This window comes from Equus przewalskii, chromosome 1 (genome assembly GCF_037783145.1).
Source record: "Equus przewalskii isolate Varuska chromosome 1, EquPr2, whole genome shotgun sequence".
NCBI lineage: Eukaryota > Metazoa > Chordata > Mammalia > Perissodactyla > Equidae > Equus > Equus przewalskii.
This window is the reverse complement of record NC_091831.1, coordinates 176,634,303-176,658,943: the sequence shown is the minus strand read 5'-3', so window position 1 is coordinate 176,658,943 and position 24,641 is coordinate 176,634,303. Positions and strand designations below refer to the sequence as shown.

At 35.1% G+C, this 24,641-nt stretch overlaps 1 protein-coding gene across 9 annotated transcripts in view; it reads right to left on the bottom strand.

The window, feature by feature from the left end:
• Positions 1-9,338: 9,338 nt before the first annotated feature.
• Positions 9,339-24,641, bottom strand: part of LRFN5 (leucine rich repeat and fibronectin type III domain containing 5) — a 249,267-nt gene continuing 233,964 nt past the window's right edge. For 7 of the 9 annotated variants that reach the window (XR_011542599.1, XR_011542596.1, XR_011542602.1 and 4 more), the window contains 3 exons: positions 22,409-23,121; positions 15,747-15,791; positions 9,339-9,726 (listed from right to left, as the gene is read on the bottom strand). Coding sequence is in view for 6 of the 9 variants with exons in the window: in XM_008531000.2 (XP_008529222.1) it covers positions 15,775-15,791; positions 22,409-23,121 (730 nt within the window). In the remaining 3 variants the exon portion in view is untranslated. The remainder of the gene's footprint in view (positions 9,727-15,746; positions 15,792-22,408; positions 23,122-24,641) is intronic. The other 2 variants (XM_070629710.1, XM_070629720.1) reach the window with 1 other exon arrangement.

The window sequence follows — 24,641 nt, the reverse complement described above, 5'->3', positions numbered from 1 at the left end:
ATTACCTTTACTTTTTACTTTGGACCAAGCAGCTATAGATCAGAGGTTCCCACCATCCACCTCCTTGGGTTTGATTATTTGCTTGAACAGCTCACAGAACTCAGGAAACCTATTTACTCACTAGATTACTAGTTTATTCTAAAAGCATGTGGAACAGCCAAATGAAAAGGTGCATGGGTAAGGCTCTCTCCGAGGGAACCTCTGTCCCCAGTTGTCACTTGTTCACCAACTGGAAGCTCTCCAAACCCACTCCTTTTGGGTTTTTGTGGAGGCTTCATTACAGAGGGATGATTAATTAAATCATTGGCATTGGCAGTTGAGTCAACCTTCATCCCCTTTCCCCTCCCCTGGGGTAGGGGTTGGGGGTGAGAGGATGGGATTGAAAGTTCCAAACCTCTAATCACATGGTTGGTTCTCCAAGCAACCAGTCCCTATCCTTAGATGCTGGCCGAAAGTCACCTCATTGGCATAATAAAAGATGCCTTTATGCTCTCATCACTTAGAAAATTCCAGTCACTTTAGGAACTCTGTGCCAGAATCAGGGATGAAGATCAAATATACAGCATATTTCTTATTGTAAATCACAATATCACACATGTTAAAACGGAAATAACACTTTGCATCACTCATCCTTTCCATCAGTCTGTGTTAATCACCATACCATCAGATAAAAAGCTCAGAAACATGTAATCATTTATAATCATTTATTTTTGTTTCTCATAGTGTATCTACTATGCTTATAGTGCATATATTATGCCTTGTTTCAGAACTTGCTATTTATATATCTATTTACTCCTATAAACTCTCTTAGTCAAGGAACAAAGTTTCCTTTGATACTTAGTAGACTGATTTGATATGACCACACAGATGTTCAAAGGTCAACTATTCTCTATCTCCATCACCTAAAAGATTAAGAAGCACATAATTCTAAGAAATATGTTAAATAAAAATAAATCTTTATTTAATAAATAAATACAAATTCTGTTGGTATTTTTTGTGTCTTATTTTAGCTTCTGTTTGTTAGCAATTACCCTAATCTCATCACAGAAGACTTTTCCAAATCCTCATAGCTGACTCCAAATTTGCCACTCCTCAGTTCTTTCTGTATATAGTACTACTGCAATATACTTACATGACAAACATATATGACGTTATGTACATTCAAAGCACTATACCAAGCATTGTAGGAGATCCAAAACTGAACAGGACGTGGTACCTGATCCTCTAGAGAGGAAGATACATATTTCTATATATAACACAAGGGGACATGAAGTTCAGGGCTTAGGGAAGGTAGTTTGAGTTGATGTGGTAACGAACTGAGGGTAGTTTCAAAATGGGACTATGAAGGCTTATAGTTCCATGATTGGAATTATGATTTAGGGACATTATTAAATTTTCTTACTCATCTTAAGTGGCACCATTGTGACGAGCTCTTTTTCATCTCTCTTGTTCAGACAGTCATTGGGTTGATTTGTACTCTGCTCCCACAAAGTTGTCGTCCTAAATCCCTAAAAATATCAGTTCTCATGAAAACACATGTGTGCTATGGGCTTAATGTTTGTGTCCTCCCCAAATTAATTTAATGAAATCCTAATGCCCAAAATTATAATATTGAGAGGTGGTGGGCCTTTGGGTGGTGCTTAGATCATGAGGGTGGAGCCCTCATGAATGGGATTAGTGCCTTATAAAAGGAGCTCCAGAGAGATCCCTAGCCCCATCCACAATGTAAGGACACAGTTACAAGGGACCAGCTATGAACCTGGAAGAGGGCCTTCAGCAGAATGCAACCATGTTGGTGCCCTGACCTTGGACTTCCCAGGCTCCGAACTGTGAGCAATATATTTCTGTTGTTTATAAGCCACCTAGTCTGCAGTGATGTTTTGTTAGAGCAGCTTAAATGAACAAATACAAGGTGTCTACACATTTACCTACGACCTAAATATGAACATTTGGGAGGCCACTGAGTCATTTATTTCTTTATCCCCAATGGATAGTACCAGACCCAGGAGAAATTAAAAGTTGAACAAATAGTTGCAGAATTGAAGAAATTTGATAAAGGGAGTCAGAGACTTTAAAATCTTCCCTTTGAATTAAAATAGAGGCCTTTCAGGGATGGGAGATTCCCTGTGAACATCTTATAAGCCACTCTACTCAGACATTCATTGAAATTAAAAAAGTTTCCAATCACACAATTAAATTTTTATATCTAAATTGTTAAATAACTTATGACCCTTAATGTGCCAATTTTATTTTCTTAACTCAAGTTGGAAAAATAATTTGGACTCACTTTATTGTTTTCTGTTCTAGAACTTTGTACATCTCATTCTCCCTAGGGGTCATGAAATACTATGTTATATCCTATCTTTATAGGTACCGCTGATGGTCCTTTTCCTTATGAAGAAACAACAACAACATAAAACAACTCTTTCAAGGGGATTTCATGAACCACAATTGACCTGCATTTGTGCTACAATAATATGGAGCATTTTATTGTTGACTTTAACATGTATTCACATATGTTATGCTATCATAGGTTGTGAATGATTTATGCATATAGATAAATTATGTATTCTTTTGGAAAGCATTATAGTTTTATTTCTTTTGTGGTGATAAATAAATGAAAAGCAATAATATATATTGGAGTATATGAGGAAGCCATTTGGTTTAAAACTAATTTGGCTTGACCTTGTTTTTCCAAAAGGGTCTGACGTTACCTGTTGAGCATACATTGTACACCTGCTTTAAACATTTACTATGCCCCAAAGACAAGAATGATGCCCATAAAGCTAGGGATATAACTCCCCCCATATTGGCATTTCTTTACAGATAAGCATCTCTTCCTGGAAATGAAGGATTAATTACCCATCTGCTGTGCTCACACTGTGACCACTGACCTGCTGAAAACTGACATCCTGTGCCAGATAAGCATCTTGTGATAGTAGTAAAAGAGATATTCCTGCCATATGTGATGTGTACTCTTTGTTCCAAGATGGTATACAACCACTCTTTACACTCCACTTCTTTGGCGCCCTTCCTTCTTTGGGGAAGGAAGGGCCCAGGCTATAGTCCTCAAACCTAGCTCATAATAAACTAACCGCAATTTTGATTTATAGATTGATTATGGATTATTTGCATTGACAGTGGTCTCTTAATTTTTATGTCAGTACTCAGACCATGAGGGCAGATAGAGAGTTGTTTATGACTCATTTTACTAACCTATGGAGAGAAAAAAAATCTCTGCTAATGATTTGATTAGGTGGCATTTGGGAATGCTGGTTTGTGGCGTTGGGCTCCAAGAGGTTGGTAATATGTTAATGACTGAGAGGCTGGCATATGGGTGAATTGATAAGACCCAGGTGGGTGACAGTCGTTAGGCCTTAAAACTTGATTTCAATTAGGAGGACAGAAATGAAAGATCAGGGTTAGTAACTAATGTAAGAAGAGAAGCCAATGACAGTTTCGGTTGGAAGCAAGTGATATAGATGTGACAAGCTTACATCTGCCATATGAGCTTAGTGAACTCAAAATAAATTCATTCACTTAACAATTATAATAATCAGATTTGTGATATTGAAAAACATTCTGAAACCAGTAGCATCATCAAGAGAGTATAACAATTGTAACCTATATGTACCAGCAAACAGTAAAAAATATATGAAGCAAACATCGACAGAATTGAAAAGAGAAATAAACAGTTCTACAACAGTATTCAGAGACTTCAATAAGCCACTTTCAATAATGGATAGAACTGACCTTACAGAAACAAAAAGAATTATAGGAGAATACTAGGAATAATTTTACATCAATAAATTAGATTAGTCTAGTTGAAACATAAACTACTTAAACCGACTCAAGGGGAAATAGAAAACCTCAACAGACCTATAACAATAAAAAAATTGAACCAATAATCCAAAACCTCATCACAAAGAAACCCCATGACCAGATGGCTTCAATGGCAAATTCTACCAAACATTTATAAAAGAATACATACCAATTCTTCTCAAACTCTTCTGAAAAACAGAAAAGGATAAAATCCTTCCTAATTCATTCTAGGAGGCCAGCATTACCTGATACCAAAGCCTGATAAAGATATCACAAGGAAATAAAACTATACACCAATATGTATTGTGTATAGAGATGCAAAAGTCCTAACCAGAATACTAACAAAATAAACGCATCATATTAAAAGGATTATACACCATGATCATGTGGGATTTATCCCAGGAATGCTAAGGTGATTAAAGATAAAATAAATCAATGTGATACACCCCATTAATAGAATGAAGTTAAAAAAAAACACACACACACACAACAAAAACCACAAGATCATCTCAATTGACACCAAAAGTTATTTGAAAAAAATACAACACCCTTTAATGATAAAAACACCAGGAAACAAGGAAGAAAAGAGAACTTCCTCAACATGATAAAGGTCAGTTCTAAAAAATCCAGTCTATATCATACTCATCTTGAAAGATTGAAATCTTTCCTCTAAGATCAAAAACAAGACCAAGATGCCCATTTTCACCACTGCCATTCAATATTGTACTGGAATTTCTAGCCAGAGTACTTAGATAAGAAAAGGAAATAAAAAGTATCCAAATAGGATACGAAGAAGTAAACTATCTCTATTTACACAGGGCATGATTCTACATATATAGAAATCTCAAAGAATTCACAAGAAAATTACTAGAGCTAATAAGCAAATTCAACCAAGTTGCAGGGTACAAGATTAATATCCAGAAATCAATTGCTTTTTTAATACCAGCAATGAGGAATCCACATAGGAAATTAAGAAAGCAATTCTATTTGCAAGAGCATCTAAAAGAATAAAACACCTAGGAAAAAATTTATCCAAGGAGGCAAAAGACTTGCACACTGAAAACTACAAAACATTGTTGAAAGAAATTAAAGCGACAGAAGTAAATGGAAAATCATCCCATGTTCATGGATTGAAAGACTTATATGTGAAGACTACCCAATGTGATTCAGGTTCAATGCAATCCCTATCAAAATTTCAACTTTGTTTGGTGGAAATAGAAAAGCCAATCTTCAAGTTCATTTGGAATTGCAAGGGGCCCAGAATAGCCAAACCATCTTGAAAAAGAACAAAGTTGGGATAACTCACGCAGTTGGTTTTAAAACTTACAAAGCTACAATAATCAAAACATTGTAATATTGGCATAAAGACAGACATATAGACAAACAGAATAAAATATAGAGTCTAGAAGTAAACCCATACATCCATGGTCAATTGATTTTTGACAGGCCTGCCAAGTCCATTCAATGGGGAAAGAATAGTTTTTCAACAGATGGTGCTGGGATAACTGGATTTTCACATCTAAAGGAATAAAGTTGAAGCCTTGCTTTAAACCACATATAATAATTTACTCAAAATGGATCAATTACTTAAATACAAGAGCTAAAAACATAAAACTCTCAGAGAAATACATAGGGTAAATCTTGATGACTTTGGATTGGGCAATGAATTCTTAGATATGACATCAAAAGCACAGACACAAAAGAAAAAATACATAATCAGACTTTATAAATTTAAACATTTTTGTTCATTAAAGGATAATATCAAGAAAGTGAAAAGACAGCCCACAGAATGGGAAACAAGGTTTGCAAATGATGTATCTGAGAAAGGTTTAATATCTAGAATATATAAAGAACGCCTTCAACTCAATAACAAAAGACCATCCAATTTAAAAATGAGCAAAGGACTTGAGCTGACATTTCTCCAAAGAAGATATACAAATCGCCAACACGTACATGAAAAGAAACTCAATATCATCAGTGATCGGGAAAATGCAAATCAGTGCCACAATGAGATAATTCACACCTACTACGATGACTATTAAAAAATTGAAAACTACAAATGTGGAGAAATTGGAACCATGGACACGCGCATTATTGGAGTGAATGTAAAATGGTGTAGCCATACTGGAAAACAGTTTAGTAGTTCCGTAAAAAACTCAGCATAAAACTCAGCGTAAAACTCACCATATGACCCAGCAACTCCACTCCTAGGTATACAGCGAAAGGAACTGAAACTGAAACTCAAATGTTTACCTGTATGCCAATGTTCACTGCAGCATTATTCACAGTGCCCAAAAGGCGTGAACCACACAAGTGTCCATCAAAAGATGAATGGATACAGAAAATGTGTTATATATACATTCAATGGTCTACTATTCAGCCATAAGAAGAAATGAAGTTCTGATACACCCTTCAACATGGATGAACCTTGGAAACATTAATAAGTGGAATGAGCCAGACACAAAAAGACAAATATTGTATGATCTCACTTCTATGAAATATCTAGAATAGGCAAAGTCAAAGACGGAGAAAGTTGATCAGAGCTTACCAGGGACTACAGGTAGGGGGAACAGGCACTATTGCTTAATGGGTACAGATTTTGCGTTTGGGGTGAGAAAAAAGCTTTTAAAATACAGTCATGACGATTGCACAGCGCTATTTATGTAATTAATGCCATTGAATAATATACTGAAAATAATTAAAATGTCAAATCTTATATATATTTCCAATAATAAAAAAACTTTTTAATAAAATATCTAGTGTAGATAACTTCCCTTTATGTTATATTTGTATATCAAAACAATCACGGACTAGGGACTTTTCCTTTGGTTGTACATAATATATTCTGCATCACTTGCATTTTTAAATAATTACGCATGCCATGATACACACACACACACACACACCATTTGACAAGTAGATCTATGAGACGTCAGTATAAACAAATTTTGGAAATAAAAAAGAAAAGTAAAGAAACAAAAATGGAATAAGTTCCTAACACATAGAAAGCAGAGTAAAAGAAGAAATATACTTTGGACAAAACAAACGAAGAATGCGTCATAAAAATTACATATACACGAAATGGCTTATGATGTAATTTAACAGACAACGAATACTTATACAAACTAATAAATAGCTACTAAGTTAGAAATAAAGTGGAAAATTAAAATTATTTGAGCTCTCTTTCCATGCGTAAGTTATTCCTTTCAACCTGTAATGGTACTTTATTACTAATCTTCAGTTCTACTGCTTACACATTTCAAAAATCATAGTTGTAGATTTTCAAAATATTAACTATAATTTTCAGTCCACTTTCATGCCTCACAAGCTGTACCTATATTGTACTCAAAACACTTTTATTTGATTTTCTTGTGTATATGTTTGATGTGATTTATAACACTTCATGTGTAAGATATGTCCCAAACTGTACAGTAGATATTCATACTTATTAGAACATATGCATTTTAGCAACTACATGACTTCCAAAATTACTCAAGAATGTAGAGTAATAGGAAAAACAGGAGTGGTTTCCAATGCATGTCCAATAACTTACAGTTGAGACTTTTTACCATCCATTAGAGCACCCCTATGACGTTATAAGAGACTCAGCTAAAAGAAATTGCTCCCACTGATCCTGAAAATGTTATATTGTCACTTTTTTCGAAACTTTTATTTGTGAATGATCATTAATCCTATTTAGTTACGAGTATACATTTGTGTTCTCCTAATCTCACAGGACAAGGAGTAAATATCTGCCCGTGAAAACACTTGATTATTCCACTCTTCTAGAATCAGAGACTGTGCCCAAGTCTTCCTCACAAACAACAGTTCAACAATAAGAGAAAATATGTACACTATGAGTGCCTGGTGACTGTTGTTGGAAAGTGTATATAAATGTAAGTTTCAATTTACGTGTAGGGGATGCAGGGTGAAGACTTGAGGTGATTAAGTACAATTTTAGTTCCAACTAAAATTAGGACTAAAAATTGTGTTCCTTGGAACACAATAGCGTGCATATTTTAAAGAGATGACTAGGTTGTCATCAAGAAAAACAAGAAGCAGGTCGGAGGGGGCGGAGGGAATTTAAGGATAAACAGGAGAATGTCCTTGAAGAAAAGCTAGCAGGTTTTCCCAAGAGAAACCTTCAAAGGTTAAACTCTGCACTGAGATCCAGGGAAGCCGTTTGTGTTCCTGAGACTTTATGTTTGTGGAGAAAAGTTGTACACAAGAGGAAGAACAGATTCCCAGAGGCAATGCTTATTGTTCAATTTGTCTCTTTTTTGACACCATAAACATTTATCCATGCATATATCCTCTTATGCACACATAAACAGGAGTGCTACAGGGCCTTCGAGTTGCCAAGAAACAGAGAATGAAGTCTGTTGCCCAAGGTCACAAGTTAACTACAGCATTTAATTCAAACCTGCTATTTCTGCTTCAGTCACTCACTGTGTGTGTCTGGGAGTGAGTGTGTGTGTGTGCATGTGTGTGCATGCACACGTTTAAATTGCTGTCTTGTGTAGTCAGGCGCCTGAGCACAGATTCCAAGCACCGTCCAATGGCTGGCATTCTGTAACCTCTCTTCGGATGGCTGGACATTTACAAGAATCTGAGAGATGTGGGATGGTTACCAGATTAACCCAAATTTCTTGAAAGACAAACAGTTTTCTGGCTTATTCAGTTTTAACTAATTTTTAAAAATTTTAAGCCACATATTGCTTTTAATGATTTATAACTACTAGAATTGTCAAGGAACAGAAATAAAATCTCTAATGTTTTGGAGAATCTGAATTCAATGGCCAATAACAATGTTACTAATAATATTTTTAATTGAACGTTCTGCTTACACCAAGTACAGTGATAAGCTTACATGCATGTTCAAATTTTCTGATAATATTTCTCCTGTGAGAATATGGAAGAGTAGAGTGGGTAACTGGCTACATTAGTTCAGCTCTAGACTTTGAACCAGGACCAGCTCTTAAATGTCAGGCTTGGAAACTTCTTACATATGACTCTATTAACATCTATTAGCCACCAAAGATATGTTATTCCTATTTATGCTTGAGTTAAAGCAGATGTATTTTCTTCTTTATTTGCCTTGGAATTGTGCAAAATTGGAGAAATGGGCACTTGAAATGAAACATAAGGCCTGCAATTATTAACACCTCTTTGCTCTGGCCCTTCAGAAAAGCATTGAATCAATTTGGATTAATTACAACACGCCTGCCTTGATACTTTCTGACGTTCCGCTACGAGAAGAGATCCCTCATCGATTTCTGCTTACACTGAAGCATAGAATTGCTGTAAAGCTGTTTAAAAAACAGCTGTGCTGTCTCCCCCAGAAGTGGGTGCACTTCAGTCATGGAAGAAACTGCTCCCATATTATAAAGCAAATTGTGATCTCCTAAAGGTTTTGTACGACATAAACGTAAAAAATATGATTAGTTCTTAGAGTCATCATTTCACCATTCATACTGGAAGCAATTGATATTTCCACAAACCAGGCAATGTGCAAATTCTGTCATAGTAAAACATTTATTTGTTAAAGTGATATAGATTATTCAAGATTCTACAGTCTTAAATCATGGGTGGCAAGGTAACATGGATTGATACAGAACTCAATGCCAATGTAGGCTTTTTTCTTTCCTTCTTTAAAAAAAATACTTGTATGCCGGAAGAAAAAAAATTTGGTTTTAAAAGGGGATGAACCATGGCCTGTCGGAGCCTGTTCCACCAGCATCAGAGACTTCTGCTTCGGCTCCTGTGGACAGTTTCTTCTAGGATACCAGTTCAACAATTAGCCTTTGTGAATTGAAACATTTTTTAATTTTATCCAGTAAAAATATCAGTGGCAACTTTTTTCAGGAGGGAGAGAAGTGATGCTCTTCAGATTAACTCCAGCCTCTGAAATGAAAGGGAAAAAAAAAAAGGAAAAAAAGAAAAAAACACAAATCTAATAAGATCATTGTGCTAGCAATCTAGAAGTTACTGAACTATAAGCAGCCAGGCAGGAGGTTATTGCTATAAAATATAAGATACACTGCTGAAAACTATCTAGACGTGCACATCAGCTCTTCAAATGTTGCTTGGTGCTTCTAAATTGGTGAACATATAAAAGAATTTCATTTTAAAAAGGAATCTAAGTGTAATAAGCCTAAATAGTTATGCAAGTCAAAGCCAAATTGTAGAATGGCACTTTCCCCTGCTTTGGTTTCCATGTTTACATTCTCAAGTTAAGAGAAAAAAAATGATTTTATTTATTAATACATACCATTTCAGTTTTAACAAATATTCATACTGATTTTCAAAATATGAACATATTAGATCAAATTTGTTCATCACATCTAAAATCTAAGTGATTGCTACTTTTTTATATCTTCTCTTGGGAGTTTTGTATCATCTTAAAATCTTATGAAATTTAATTATAAATATAATGATAGTGAAGACTATGGCTCGTCTTCATTAACTAGTTCTTCATCCACAGAACAAATGAAATAAATATGGAAACTGACAATAACTCACAAGGGCATTCCATAGTTAACATGATTTTGAAAGAAAATTATAAAAAAGCCATTTAAAAAGTATTTAATTATCAAGCTGTGAAAATGTTTTTCCTCTAATATGGGTTCTCAGTATTCATGGATTTAAGATATATCTATAAAGTCTATCCTTGACAAAGATGAAAAATAATTTTTGAGAAGTACACAATTTTATAAATATGAAATAAAAGTAACTTTTCTCCTTTCCATTCAAAAACAACTACATGTTTAGAAGCTGGGGCTTATAAAATGCATGGCACAAATGAATCAGGAAATATAGATTCTCCCTTAACTGCTGAATATTCTACACCAAAATGCTGATGCAGAACAGATTTGGATAACTTTATGTCATAAAAGTAGGCAAAATACTGTAGAGATATTGTATTTAAGAAAATATTTCAAAGTACTTGATAATCTGAATAAGTCAAGTTCTTTTTGGCACAAACAATAATTTTTGAGGATTACTGAACAAGGGATTTATACAACGTTTGAAGATTGTTAGTAGTTGATAGATGTGTATCCTATTTGTAGAAAACAACTACCTTGGAAACTACTGAAAAATAGATGTCACTGTCATACTTTACCTGGAATATTCTAAGAAAGACATTTCAAAATCACTTTAATTATTGTGAGATATATCTGTTCGGTTTAGGGCTTAGCTTATTTTGGTGAAACTGGATAGCAACAAGTTTTTAATTTCTTTTTGTATTTTCAATAATGTATGCCCTTTGAAAGAAAAAAGATGTAATTGTATTATATTGAAGCTCAAGTTTCAGGAAGTACTAATATAGACAAGACTAAATATACTTAGAAGAAAAATATAGTGGAGATTATAACTAGCTTAACTTTGGAAATAATAAATCCTTCCAGAATAACAAACTATTTAAATATCAAGTTAAAGACTCTATAAGTTGAAATATCTTAAAGAGCTTTTTATTCAATTTCACATTACATAATAACATTATTAACAAGCTGTGGAGTTATGGTTTAGATAAAAGCTGTTAATTTTGAAGATTAGGAAATAGCAATTAGTTTTGGGAACTATAGCATGAATTCGCCTGCCCTGAGGCTACTACCATTATGGAAATGATGACACAATATGAAGCCGAATACAAACATGCATGTAGTGGGCCTGCCCGGTGGCGCAGGGGTTAAGTGCGCACATCTGCTTTGGCGGCCCGGGGTTTGCCAGTTCGGATCCTGGGTGCAGCATGGCACTGCTTGACACACCATGCTGTGTTGGGTGTCCCACATATAAAGTAGAGCAAGATGGGCATGGATATTAGCTCAGAGCCAGTCTTTCTCAGCAAAGAAAAGAAGAGGATAGGCAGCAGATGTTAGCTCAGGGCTAATCTTCCTCAAAAGCAAAAACAAAACATGCATGTAGGATGTTCAAAGTAACATTTTTTACTTTACTTATCAATAGACAAACTCATACAATTATTCCATAAAGATCTAAATATGGAACACAGAATTACAAGGGCATCACACAGAAAAAAAGATAAACTATAATAATTATACTAAAATATTACAAGAACTAAAAATAATGAATTTGAGGTAAGTTCAGTATGTTTTGGTAACTGTCCTCATTTAACAGTGAAAGGGTATCATGCAAAGCCCTGTGGACAGACAGCCTTATTAACCCTACCACAAAGAAAAGAGGAAAGCTTTATCTCGACAGTAAGAGAAGAAGAAATGTCCTGACACTGAATGGATTGTGGGAAAATGCTGTTAATGCCCTTACTCTGAATGGAATGAAGAACTTTGAAAGATTTTTATCTTGTACAGTTAGGATATCTAAAACAGAAGGAAATGATTTCTAAGGGTCATTGCTAATGCTAGGGTTCTACTTTTTTTCTTCTTTTCTGTAACGTTCAAATAAATGTCAAAAAGTGTGCTTTAATTATTACAAAAATAGCTAAATGTTTTCTACATATGTGCCTATTCTATCACTCTTATTTTTTAAAAATTCACTTGAAGGGAATATCATAGAAAAAAAACACTGGAGAACCAAATATTTTTATTGGTCATTCTTGCTTGGACAAAACACTGGAAAGATATCTGGATTGTATACACACATTTGCTTTGCTGTTTACCTCTTATTTCATATATTTTCCTAATCCTGTATTTTCCCATAATTTAAATATTGCTGTTCATTTATAATCAATATTACTAATTTTTCATTCACTTATATATTAATAGTTTCTCTAAAAGAACTGGACTCCTTTCATGATTATTGCATTTGCAGCAGAGATTTTATGACAAAGTTTACATTTTTAAAATAACTTGATTGATACTAAACACAGAATAATCAGAAGTCAAATTTATTAAAATCAGGAAGCAATTATCTTAAAGGCTGGTGCAAGCAATCATGGAATAAATGGTAGTTTTTGTGCATACTTGTACACATACAAAATGTATACAAATTTTCTTGGTCTGAAGACAACAAATACCTTTTAAGAAATTTTACTTAAGGCATTTTCAGTATAAATGCAACCTAGTCAACTGTTCTATTTTAACTGCCGAACATGGCCTATCCATTGTTTTACTGGGTTCACTTTACGCATAAAAATCTTTTCAAACATAAGGTTAATTTATATGTAAGTGCCAGTTTACATGCAGAATAGTTATCACCAAGTTTATCAATGATTCCTCTCCCCTTTGCTCTCAATTCATCTTAGTGTGACTAGAATCTAATGATTTTATTATAGAAGGATCGTATGTGATAGATTAAATATTTTCGGCTCGCTCTATTTCTATACGTACGCAGGAAGGGTCTTAGGGAAGAAAATTGGCATAGGGCATATTTTGTCTATTGGAAATAAAATTAACGTATTAACTCTTTACCCTTAGGGAAAAAAAAAAAAAAACGCGTCTTAGCAGCCACCTCAGTATGAAGAACACCTGAGCCGCTGATCGGACGAGCCCTTCTGCCCTCTCTGTACCTTCCTATTAGAAGGTATATCAGGGACTGAGGGATAATCAATTTAATATCATTGCCTTGGAAACATTTTTGATATATTAAAAAAAGAAATGTGTTGTAAGTTTTCTTGCTTACTTTTACTGTCTATATACACAGGGAGCATTGTAATTTAAATGTAATGCATCGGGCAATATCCAAATTATTGGAAAATATATTTTTCCTCTGGGTAGGAATAGCCATAAGTTATCTTCCTGCAGGAAATACAAAGGGAAAATAAAATTTTATATCCTCCCCTAAAAAGAGCTGAGAAGCCGTGAGCAGGAGGAATCTCTTCCGGCGCTCTACCTCAGGGCCTTCACACGCGGCAAAGGACTGCTGGTGGTGTGGAAGGCCGCGAGCAGCCCAAGAGCACGCAGGTCACAATCTCTCCAAAGGGGCCTCCCTGTTTGGTTGTGCTGACAGCAGTTCGAAGGATAGGCCTGCTAGAGCAGAAAGCGTTTACCGAGTACCAAGAACAGGTACCCTGAGGTCATAGGGTGACTTAAATCTCATCCTGGAAACGTAGCAAGGAGTTGGCTAACGTGTGAATGATGCATTGCCACTAAATTTTGATAAAATTATTCTTTGCTCGTGGATTTATTTTTCTTGTAATGCTTGTGGAAAGAAAGAAAAATTAGCCAAAGCATGGAAGGACATTTCTATGACATTATGACATAGTCATCTGTTTCAGAAAGGGAACTAAAGAAAAAAGCATAAAGTTTTTAAAAAGGTGACATTCCGCGTGTATATATTCATTCTGTAAATCTAATACACAACACACATATATGCACATGAATTTACTACATATAGAAATGACAAGTCACTGAAAGGTTATGCACCAGATTGTTAGTATTTGTGCCTAAGTGGTGGATTATAACAGATTTATACTTACCTTTTACTTTTAGCTGTGTTTTCCAAACCTTCTATAATTAATACGACTTATTTTAAGACAAAGAAAGTCATTATCAGAAAACTGACTTACTCATCACATTGGCAAACCCTGTGCCATCTCCTGTAGTACGCAAACTCCCAGGAGATGACTTTTCTCTAAATTTGACTTCTACAATGTGGTTAAGTAAAAAATAAACACTATAATATGTAACATGTCCCATGAAATGTGAATATTTGGGAAATTAACTGGTAATTGAAAAATGACTCAGATCGACTCTCCTGCTTCCAGAGCTTGATATAACATTTAGCACCATTGTGGATCGTGCTTCTGAGAGATTAACCATGTCCTTCTTTATCCCTTTCTAAAGATATCCTAACTTTCCGAACAGCTAGGTGTCCAAAGTTACATGATAAATGAACTTTTTAAAGTCAACAACTGCGAGGGAGGTTAGGGAAGAAGGAAGACAGAGAGGGAGGGAGGAAGAGAAAGAGAGAGAGAAGTTAAGATCCAGAAAGAGAAGCAGAGGGTGATTGTGGGACAATGCACCTTCAGGCAGGTCAGTTCAGGACACAACACAGAAGACAAAGCGTGTGCCCGACACTGTGCTATTGATTGTTTCCAGTGAGGCATCTGTGCAATTTTTGCAACACAGGAAAGGGATCCTAAATTTGGTAAAGAAATGATGCATGAAAAGCATTTTCTTTGATTCAGAATGAAATTCATTAGGGAAAACCCTGAATGATTGTCCCAGTTATTATCTTTTAAATATGAAATTTAAAATAAACAAGACCCTATTTTTACTACCCACAAATAAATCAGTGGCCGTTTTTAGAACTTTTAAGAGCAGAATAATTTTTCTGTGCCAAACCTTAAGCAAATGGTTGATGCTTCCAGCTGTTTGAACAGATTGCTAAAGTGCTATTCTGCTCTGGAAACACACTTTCTGATCCAATTAAAATGCAGGAATCAAATACTCATTTGAAACTTCAAAAAAAAAACCAAACAAACCCCGCAACCAAGAAGAGTAATTGGTTGCTGACAAAAGGAATACCATGAATATTTCATGTGTAGTCTTTTGCTACCTTTTATAGTGGGTTCATTCATTTTAGATAACAGTGAGACAGTCCTGTTCATCCACTTTCAGCAAGGCAAAATGGATCACCTTTGCTCCTATGAGGATGTGGAGGTCAAGGATGAGGACATTCTTATCAAGCTACGGTCTTCACGTTGGGGAGTATTTGTAAAAATGCACATGATATCAGGCATGACTCCAAGAGGGACTCCACAGTCACAACCACATTCCCATTGCTCTTACTGTATGAATTGGAAATGTCACAACCAGAAATATGTCTAAACTTGGGAACTAGAAATTCACTTAGCCAAACTGAACTCCAGTCTTTACCATTGAGCAAGTTTTAACGGAAAATTTCCACAAGCCAAATAAGCTAGTAAAACAAAAATTAAAAATTCATTTATAAAAGACTATGCCCACTTAAGTGCTGAAGAATGCGACAGGTAACAAGGATCTCACCTGTGTTTCCTGGACAATCTGGTCAACATTAGTCAGGCAAAGCATCTGGGAATAAAATGTGTAGTGTCATGAACAATTCTTTTTTTAAGAAACAGACCTGAAAACATTTCTCACTGAAATCTTGATAAGATTTCTCTTAACAAAGATTTATCTAGACTTTTCTTTTAACTTACCAGTTCTTGGGTTAATTGCAACTGACTTTTATAATAATTTGTAGTTCTCTATGACTACTTCCTGACATATTATACTATAAAGGTAGAATTTTTAAAAATATTTTTCTAGTTATTACAATAAATAATTATCAATATGGAATGTGCTTTTCTGGCCAAAGTTCAGTATGAGAATTAGGCTTCTATTCATTTTCCCTTTGCAAAATTAACATTTCTACTACAGAGTTGCATATGGTTAATATGGAAAGATGCATCAAGAAAAAAAAAAAAATCCAGAGCAGGAAATGTCATTTCGCCATATTACCACGCACAGCATAAAATGATCATTTAAATATAAACTATTATGCAGTAACCTCCCCAAATAATAGCATGTTTTACTGAGTACCCATTTATCCTTATATAAAACAGTAATGTTCTAAACGCAAATATTCTGCCTTTAAAAGTCCATACATATGTTCCAATTGGCTGCAAATGTTTAATATCATTCCATAGCCTTGCATAGCACACATTCTATTTCTTTCCAAAATGTCCTCTTTGTAAGCAAATACTCCTAGTCATTAACAAGTGACACAAGGATAAGGAAAAATTAGGTGTCTCAGGAAAAAGTTGTTCTCAGGGGTCACAGGTGAGTGTGACAAGAATAGTACAGAATACTTTTTTATAAAACCTCTAGCACAAATATTCATATAAACTTACAATGGCCTCTGGAGATTAGGTTTTACATGAAAGCAGTTATAAGACATGTTCACATTACACAGAAGAAAATGATCAGGAAATTACATTATGGTAGAGCCAACATAGTATATTTCACAAGCCCCTAGAGCACTAATTTATTGGATATATTCTGGAGCAGAACCACACTATTCATCCAGCTCATGTTTCAGGCAAGATTAAATGTGCCTCCATTTCCAAACACAAAATGAAAGGGACTTCACAGCTTTCCCCTGAATGTATCGGAAAATATTTGTTTTTAAAATTCATGAACATAACAGTCACCTCTTTGAAAAGGATGGATGAATATTGTAGAGAAGGTTATCGTTAGGAAGTTCAGAAAAATAAATTTGTACTAGAGACTTTATATTCCACTGGAATCTGATAAATAAACATAGTTTGTACAGTTGTTCTGGGAGAAGTTCTCTTATAGCCAGTCCATTTAAATGTGATTTTGTTACAGTAATTACAATCCATGCTTCAGGACACAAAATTATGATTTTAAATGATAAATTTTATAAGTACATATATTAGTATATCTCTATGTTACATATATCTCTATCTACATAAATAGATATACAAATATATGCAGCATATGTATTTTATTCAATGGTAACTTTAGATACTAAATTTTGACTTTGAAATAGCTGACCAAAATCAGAAGACAATGGTACCCTAATTATTTTTTATACTGACTATTTGTAATATTTGATAAAACTGCAAATGCACTAATATTACCTAAATGAGGTAATTTCATACTTAAATATACTCCCAGTTACAAACTCTTCCTCTCTATGTCCCACATCAGATAACACCACGATTTTAGGCTGACTCAATCACAGTTTATGTTTACCATTCTTTCTACATTAAGCGATCTTCTGTACTGCTACAAGAAGGATTGGCTCTGCTGCAAAACAAATAAACAAAGGGACAAACCAAACCTGACAAAAACCAACTGCATTTGTAATCCCAGCACGTATTTATTATCTAGCACAAGAGGGAAAGGACTGAGTAATCAGAAAGACAGAGCTATGAAGCTATTACAAAATTGTGTCATTAATTTTGGCTATTTTCTCTACGACATTTTAAAAATGAGAGATTCCTTATCCATAAATTTAACTCAACTAACATTTAACTTCCAAACATAATAAGGTAAGTTATCATCATCATCATCATCATCCTCATCCGAGGATGATGAGAAAAATATCCTTTCCCATCCAATCCACCTCTGTGCTGAAGTCCTTTCCCCAGAACCCTTCACGCCACTCACACACGGAAGCATCCACAGATACTGATGAAGGAGAAAGACTGGACTCTTCCTGAGACCAAGGGAAGGCTGAGCAGGGAAAGAGAGTAGAGAGTCTTCATTCTGCGGTACATAAATGAGCACTGCTTTCTCAGCATTATAAAATGGGACTGGAATTCCGCCACACCAAGAAGACAAGGGCTCCTATCTGCAGGCTTCTTTGAAATAACGCTCCGTTTACCTTCACAATTCTATGTACAATAAGATGTTTTACGTATTCGGAATTTTTTAAACTGTTGGCATTTTAACGATTGTTTTTAAGTTTACTATTGTGAATAGACAGAGGGGAAAATACCAAAATTTAGCAACTAAAAGGCAATGGATGTAAAATTGGTGATAATGGTTCTACTAAGTTTATTAACTTTATAAATGAAATATTTAGTTTCCTTTGAGAAATACAAATAAAATAGTTAAAATTTAGTCTGGAAGTTAAGAATTCCGAATGCTTTAAAGTGAAGTAGAAAATACTTCATAAAAAATGATAAAAAGCAATCCCTATAGACAAGCGGAATACATTTAATTTTTTAAAAATTACTTAAATTCTTGTGGAGAACGTATGTATCATTGAGATAGCAGCCTTTTTATGTTTATAGATGCCTTTTAATAGTTCAAAAACCTATTTTTCAAAATAAAATATATCTTCAAAGCAGCTAAAATCAACTGTCTGAAAGCATAAATAGCTTACTGTGACGTCAGCTTAACTAACTACATTTACTACTTGGGAAAAATATAGGAAATAAATTGGTCATAGTGAGAGTGTTATGGTATCAAATTTAAATTATTGCATTTAATGTTCCTCTGTATTAATCTATTTGTAGGCTAAAAATAAATAATATTCATCAAACCAAACTTTGTTTCCTCTTAGGATTTAGAGGGAGCTTCATTATCCCTTTATGACATTCAGATATTACATACATTAAAAAAAAAACCTACTTTAATAGTAGTTTGACATTTTCAAATTTGGGGACAATTATCCAAAAGCAACAGGAAACAACACAGGAACACATATAAGTAAGAAAAAAAAGTTTGGAGTAAAGATCTGGAAATACATTGTTTCTTAGTTTGTTTTCATCTTGAACAAGCTGAAACCATAGTGCAAAATGGTTAAAATGAAAGAAAAGTAATTAAGAATAAGGCATCAAAAACTATATATATAACCCATACATAGTCAGCAACGACAATCAGCAAACCATGTGCTTTGGATCACATATATATATATATATATATATGTATATACATACTGCTGGTTCAGCGAGGAATGCAAGAAATGACAGGAAGAAAACTAGAAAGAGACAGAGAATTTCTTGCTTGTAGCAATATAATGTCTGGACCACAAATGTCTATCGTGCTAATGAATCAAAGCTCGTATTACTGGACCTTCCTCCCTGGCCCCATTCATTCATTCATTTATTTACCCGTTCATTTATTTATCTATCCATTCACTTGTTCATTCATCTGAAGAACTATTGTGTTTCAGACAGTATTCCAGTTACTTTTAAGCACCTGGAACCGTCCCACAGATTTATTTTTCAGTCACTGCACACCAAAACAGCCCTGAGCAAAAGTTTTTTCATATACTTTAAAAAAAAAACCAAAAAAACATTTGATAGGCCAATCTTATGTTGATCTCTCAAAATACAAAGTTTTTGAAAAACAAGTACACAGCCCTTCTTATCACTTCTAAGAACAAATGTTCAAGGATTTGGTTAATTCATCCTGAAAATAGTCTTGTAAATGTAATAAAAATTTAAATGGTTTCGATGGCTTTAGTCAAACAGAATACATTTCACATGATTAGATATTATAGAGCTCTAAATGTTTATCAGAAATAAAAGATCTTTAAATAAAGCTTCATTAGAAACATAAGCAGAGAATTGATTTTAAAAAATACAGGCAACTGAAAGATAGACAGTAAGCCAAGCAGTAGCTCGGAGTAGACCTGCTAAGCTGCGGCCTATGCTGTGTGTTTTCAGAGTCCCCTTGATCACAACCTTCAGAAGCCCAGATTCCTTCTCTGGGGATTCATTTAAGTCTTGAAAGCTTTTACTATACATTCAGGACTTTTCAATGCTATGGAGGTGAAAACTAGGAAGGGGGAAAGTAATATGTTTTTGTCAATCGGCACCTCGTGAAGAACTAAGTAATGACATTAGTTAAGAATCTTTAGTTGGTGTCAGAGCATTATGACAGATACAATGTCGAAAATCCACTTCGCTTTGAGCGATGCTTTTGATTTTACAAACTACTACCACACGTGTGATCTCATTATTCCTCCCAAGAGCTACAGTCTTGACCCCTGAAGGCTGATGAGATTGTGCAGGACAATCTCCTGTCCTGGAAGACAAATTCCAGAAAGGGATGCAGGGTGGACTCAGCATTTAGGAAACACCCAAGGGCATGAGAGTCCATCAGATCATTTTCTTCCAGACAGGCACGGAAAGTGATCTCTACTTGCTTTCATCTTACCTGATTCTGAATGTCATCACGATAAATCATGGAAGATAAGATGTGCTCGGTCAAGTTAAAATTAACTGCAATTTTTATATATGCCTCTAGCAGGAGGAAATTAAACTAAGGATTGACATTCCTCATTTGTGTTTTAAATGGCATTTCCAGTGATCTGAAAGAGTTAATAAACTTTTACTGCGTACTTAACTTACTCCCAGGGAGTATTTTATATAAATAAAGTACATACCTTATTATATTATGGCTAAAATTTTTTGTGAAAAGTTCCCACATGAGCATTATTTTAAAAAAATCCAACCAAACAAACAAAAATCCCACCAAAAGCCTTAAAGCTAACTTCCGTTTACCGATCTGGAATAAGACGTCATCAAGTTAGCACATCGTGCTGTAAGATTTTCAAGGAGTACATAGGAACACTTATCTACAGACCTGGATCTCAGTGAATGTCCAAGAATGGCTTATTATCAAGGAGCAATATTGCTGTCTGACTAAATTTAAAAATCTTTCTTTTAATGACGTATTATCACAAAGCTGCATTTGTAATTAAATTTCATCACAGGTTTTGGTTAAAGCAATAAATGCATTTACTCTAAGAGAAACAGTCAAATTCAGAATCGCAGTGCAGAGGGGAAAAAGGAAACCACTACCTGATTAATGAGCGATGACTTTATATTGCTTATAAATGTAATGAGAACTCCATCAAAAGTTTTTTATTTTACTTGATGATGAAAATAAACATCTTTTTGATAAAGGACTTTTTTGTCCCCCTTTTTAACTTGCAGTAATAAAAACACAAAACTCGAGGCTGGCCTGGTGGTGTAGTGGTTAAGATCGTGTGCTCTGCTTTGGAGGCCCGCTTTACAAGTTTGATCCGGGGCGTGGACCTAGCACCACTCATCAAGCCACGCTGTGGTGGCATCCTACATAAAATAGAGGACGATTGGCACAGATGTTAGTTCATCAACAATCTTCCTCAAGCAAAAAGAGAAGATCGGCAACAGAAGTTAGCTCAATGCCAATCTTCCTCATAAAAAAATGAAAAAAATAAAACATTCATTCAGCAAATGTATATTGAATGAATGAAAACATCTTCATATGCCCAGGTATGTGCATATGAAATTGTGGCGTGTGACTTAAAACTGAATTGGATTTTTTGATAAATGTAAAATCCATTGTATTTTCTTCTGCTTCCCATGGAAAAAGCTGTGTCATAGATGAGAAATATCATAGAATCATTAAGGCATCTGAATCAAGAATATTGTTTAGAAGGGTGCTTTCTTTAACTCCGTTGGGTATACTTATTGAGTATTTTATTTTAAATAACATAACACAGAGTTGTTCTCCACAATATTTGCCTAAAAACAAAAAACATTGTGATTGAAAGAAAATATACAATCTTCTCATCGAAAAATACCAATCCTCCATAGGTGGTCCTTTGTAAGACTGGAGGAAATATGCAAGACTTCTTTTTCCTATGACAACTTTCATTTTGTGATCTGCTATTGCAGACCCCAGAAGCCAGTCTTAGAATAGGGGAAGGCACTGCTGCTATGTCATGCTTTTTTTCTTAAACCATGTTATATGTGTTACATATATATGTGTATATATATATACACCCTCTCTCTCTCTATATATATATACATATGGTAACTATACCCTAGAAGGTTTATACACCTTGACTCTATTAGCCAGGTCTCAGAGAGACAAGACTGGAATTCCAAACCCCAATTTCCTATGTGAGTTCTCAAAATAATTTTTTCACTGAAAAGAAAGAATAAATTACACAGAGCTTTCCATTATCCACTCAGCATTTGAAAGAGTCGCTTTTGCACTAGGGCCATGAGAACTGTTGGACTGAATTAACATCACATTCATAGACACACTTCTTTTAGACAACAGTCCACATGGGTTCGGTGAGTGAATGGAACAAGAGCATTCCTTTAATTCTCCGTTCAGGGAGGACCTGTGCCTCGCTCGGGCTCTCTCAGCAGGCAAAGTGAGAAACTTACTTGGCTTTGAATGTGCTCTTTTGGACGCGGGCCCCTCTGTGAGAGAATCAGGAGGTCGACTAGCTAACTGCAATGCAGTCGAGTTGTTCCTGTTCGTGTTTTGGGACTCCACAGTTGTGACAGCTTCACTCTGTGGTTCGGTGCTTGGCTTTGTGCCAGTCTTTCTTTTCTGCTTTTGGGACACAGAAGTGCTTGAAGTCCAGGTAGGAGGCAAAGCAGAGGTAGTGGTAGAGGAGTCCTGACTCGCGCACGTTTCTGCAGATTGTATAACACTGTCATTGGCGGCTTTACAACACTGCGCACTCTCTTCATGTCCCACAGCTTGTTTGGACACGGACTGGGGCAGCGTCACACTGCAGCCTTGCATTTGAGCCCCATTAGTTTGAGAGTAGACATTGCTGACCTTGGTGACCTTGTGTTGCCCATTATTGTTACAAACCTTATACCGGATCATTAGAATGATGATGAAAACCAGTACGGATGCTACAATTATTCCACCAATAATAATAATCATGGTGCCTCCCAAAAACTGAGACTGCATGAAATGGCATCGCACATAATCCTGTTCCGTAGTAAACTGGATGCAACCCACGACTCTTGTGGCAGTGAGGGAAGTGATGCCATCATCGTATATTGCCAAGACACACAAGTCATACATAGTTCCAGCAGCCAGGTTATTGACAAGAAAAGTTTTGCTCGTAGGAGGTATCATTCTGAGGGACAATGGAATTTGTGTTAATATTAAAAACAGAACAAAACATACATACACACAGTCAGTATGACTTCAGTTCTGTTCATTTCAGTATTCATTAAGATAAGCACACGTATAACAGATATGAAATATGGGAAAATGATCTAATCTTATTATATTTACCCAGTTAAAACGTCTAAAAGTCATTGCTGGATTCTGCATTATATTAATGGTGCCTGCACCATGCCTTGACAAGCTTACTAATTACATTGCTTGGCAAAGCAGAACTCCTAATAAAAACCACCTCTAAAAAATCATTTATGACAAATTGCTTTTGAAGGGTGTGACTGTGACATTATCTGACTACTAAACAAATCCATTTAGCACTTACAACACCTCTGTGACTAAAAGCCAATTTGAAGGAAGGGAAAACACTGACAATCACATTAGAAGCCAGAATGGAAATGCATTTCGGAGTATTTATTTTCCAAATCAGTTATAACCTGCTATGGAATGATACCGAGTAAATCTATCTTTAATAACTAAGATAATTACTAAGATTTAAGTACTTTATCTACAGATCTCAGCCCTCTCTGATGCCTTCAACACTTGCTTCCCAATATGCTTTTATCTATAAATGAGGTAGATGAAAATGTATGGGTAACATTGTCCTAGAAACGCGAACAAGGCAAGGCTGTTGACCAGAACATAAACCCCTCGTGCTCCCCATTGTGGGCTGATGAAATTACCTTCAGCACAAATTTCTACAGTTTGATAAGAGTTTATAGACAACTCTGAATCCATTGTATCACAAAAGTTTCTGTGGATGCCTGTTTTCCACTAATTTTTTCTTAGTAGCAACCAAATATGACCTAGACTAAGAGTTAATTTGGAAAAAAAGGTTTGAAACTGTATTTTTTCCCTGAAAGAGAGTTTTAGGAATTTCAAAACTTGCCCATGCTAAACTGTTATACAACCTACACAATGTATTCTAAATGTTCCAAGAAACTTTTAGGCCAGAATATGTATTTGTGATTGAAATCACTACCATTTAGTGAGTGCATGATAAATACGAGGCATTACTAAGCACTTTATATACATTATGATTTAACTTTTACAGTGACCATACAAAGTAAGCATTATCATTATTTTACACATGACAAACAGTAGGGTCAGGAATACAAGCAATGTCCTCAAGGTCACATAGAATTTACTTGTCATGGAAGAATTAAAACCTTGGAATTTGGAAAATAGAAACTAACTGCCCTATGTTACAGAATTAATGCTTAAAATATATAGAATGTCCAGTAGCTGCAGGAAGGGGAGGGGTGGGGGTGGATGCTGGTCTTTGACAACGGGCTAAATAACCGATAGCCTGGGTGAAGAGTATGACTAGGGCAAGCTACTTTGTGCTAATATACATGCATCAGAGTCGACATCCCCAACATTTAGTAATGAGAGGGGTATTAGAAACCATTCACTCTAATCTCTTCCTTTTAAAGATGAGGAAATTAAAACTCAGCCAGGTAGAACCTTGCCCAG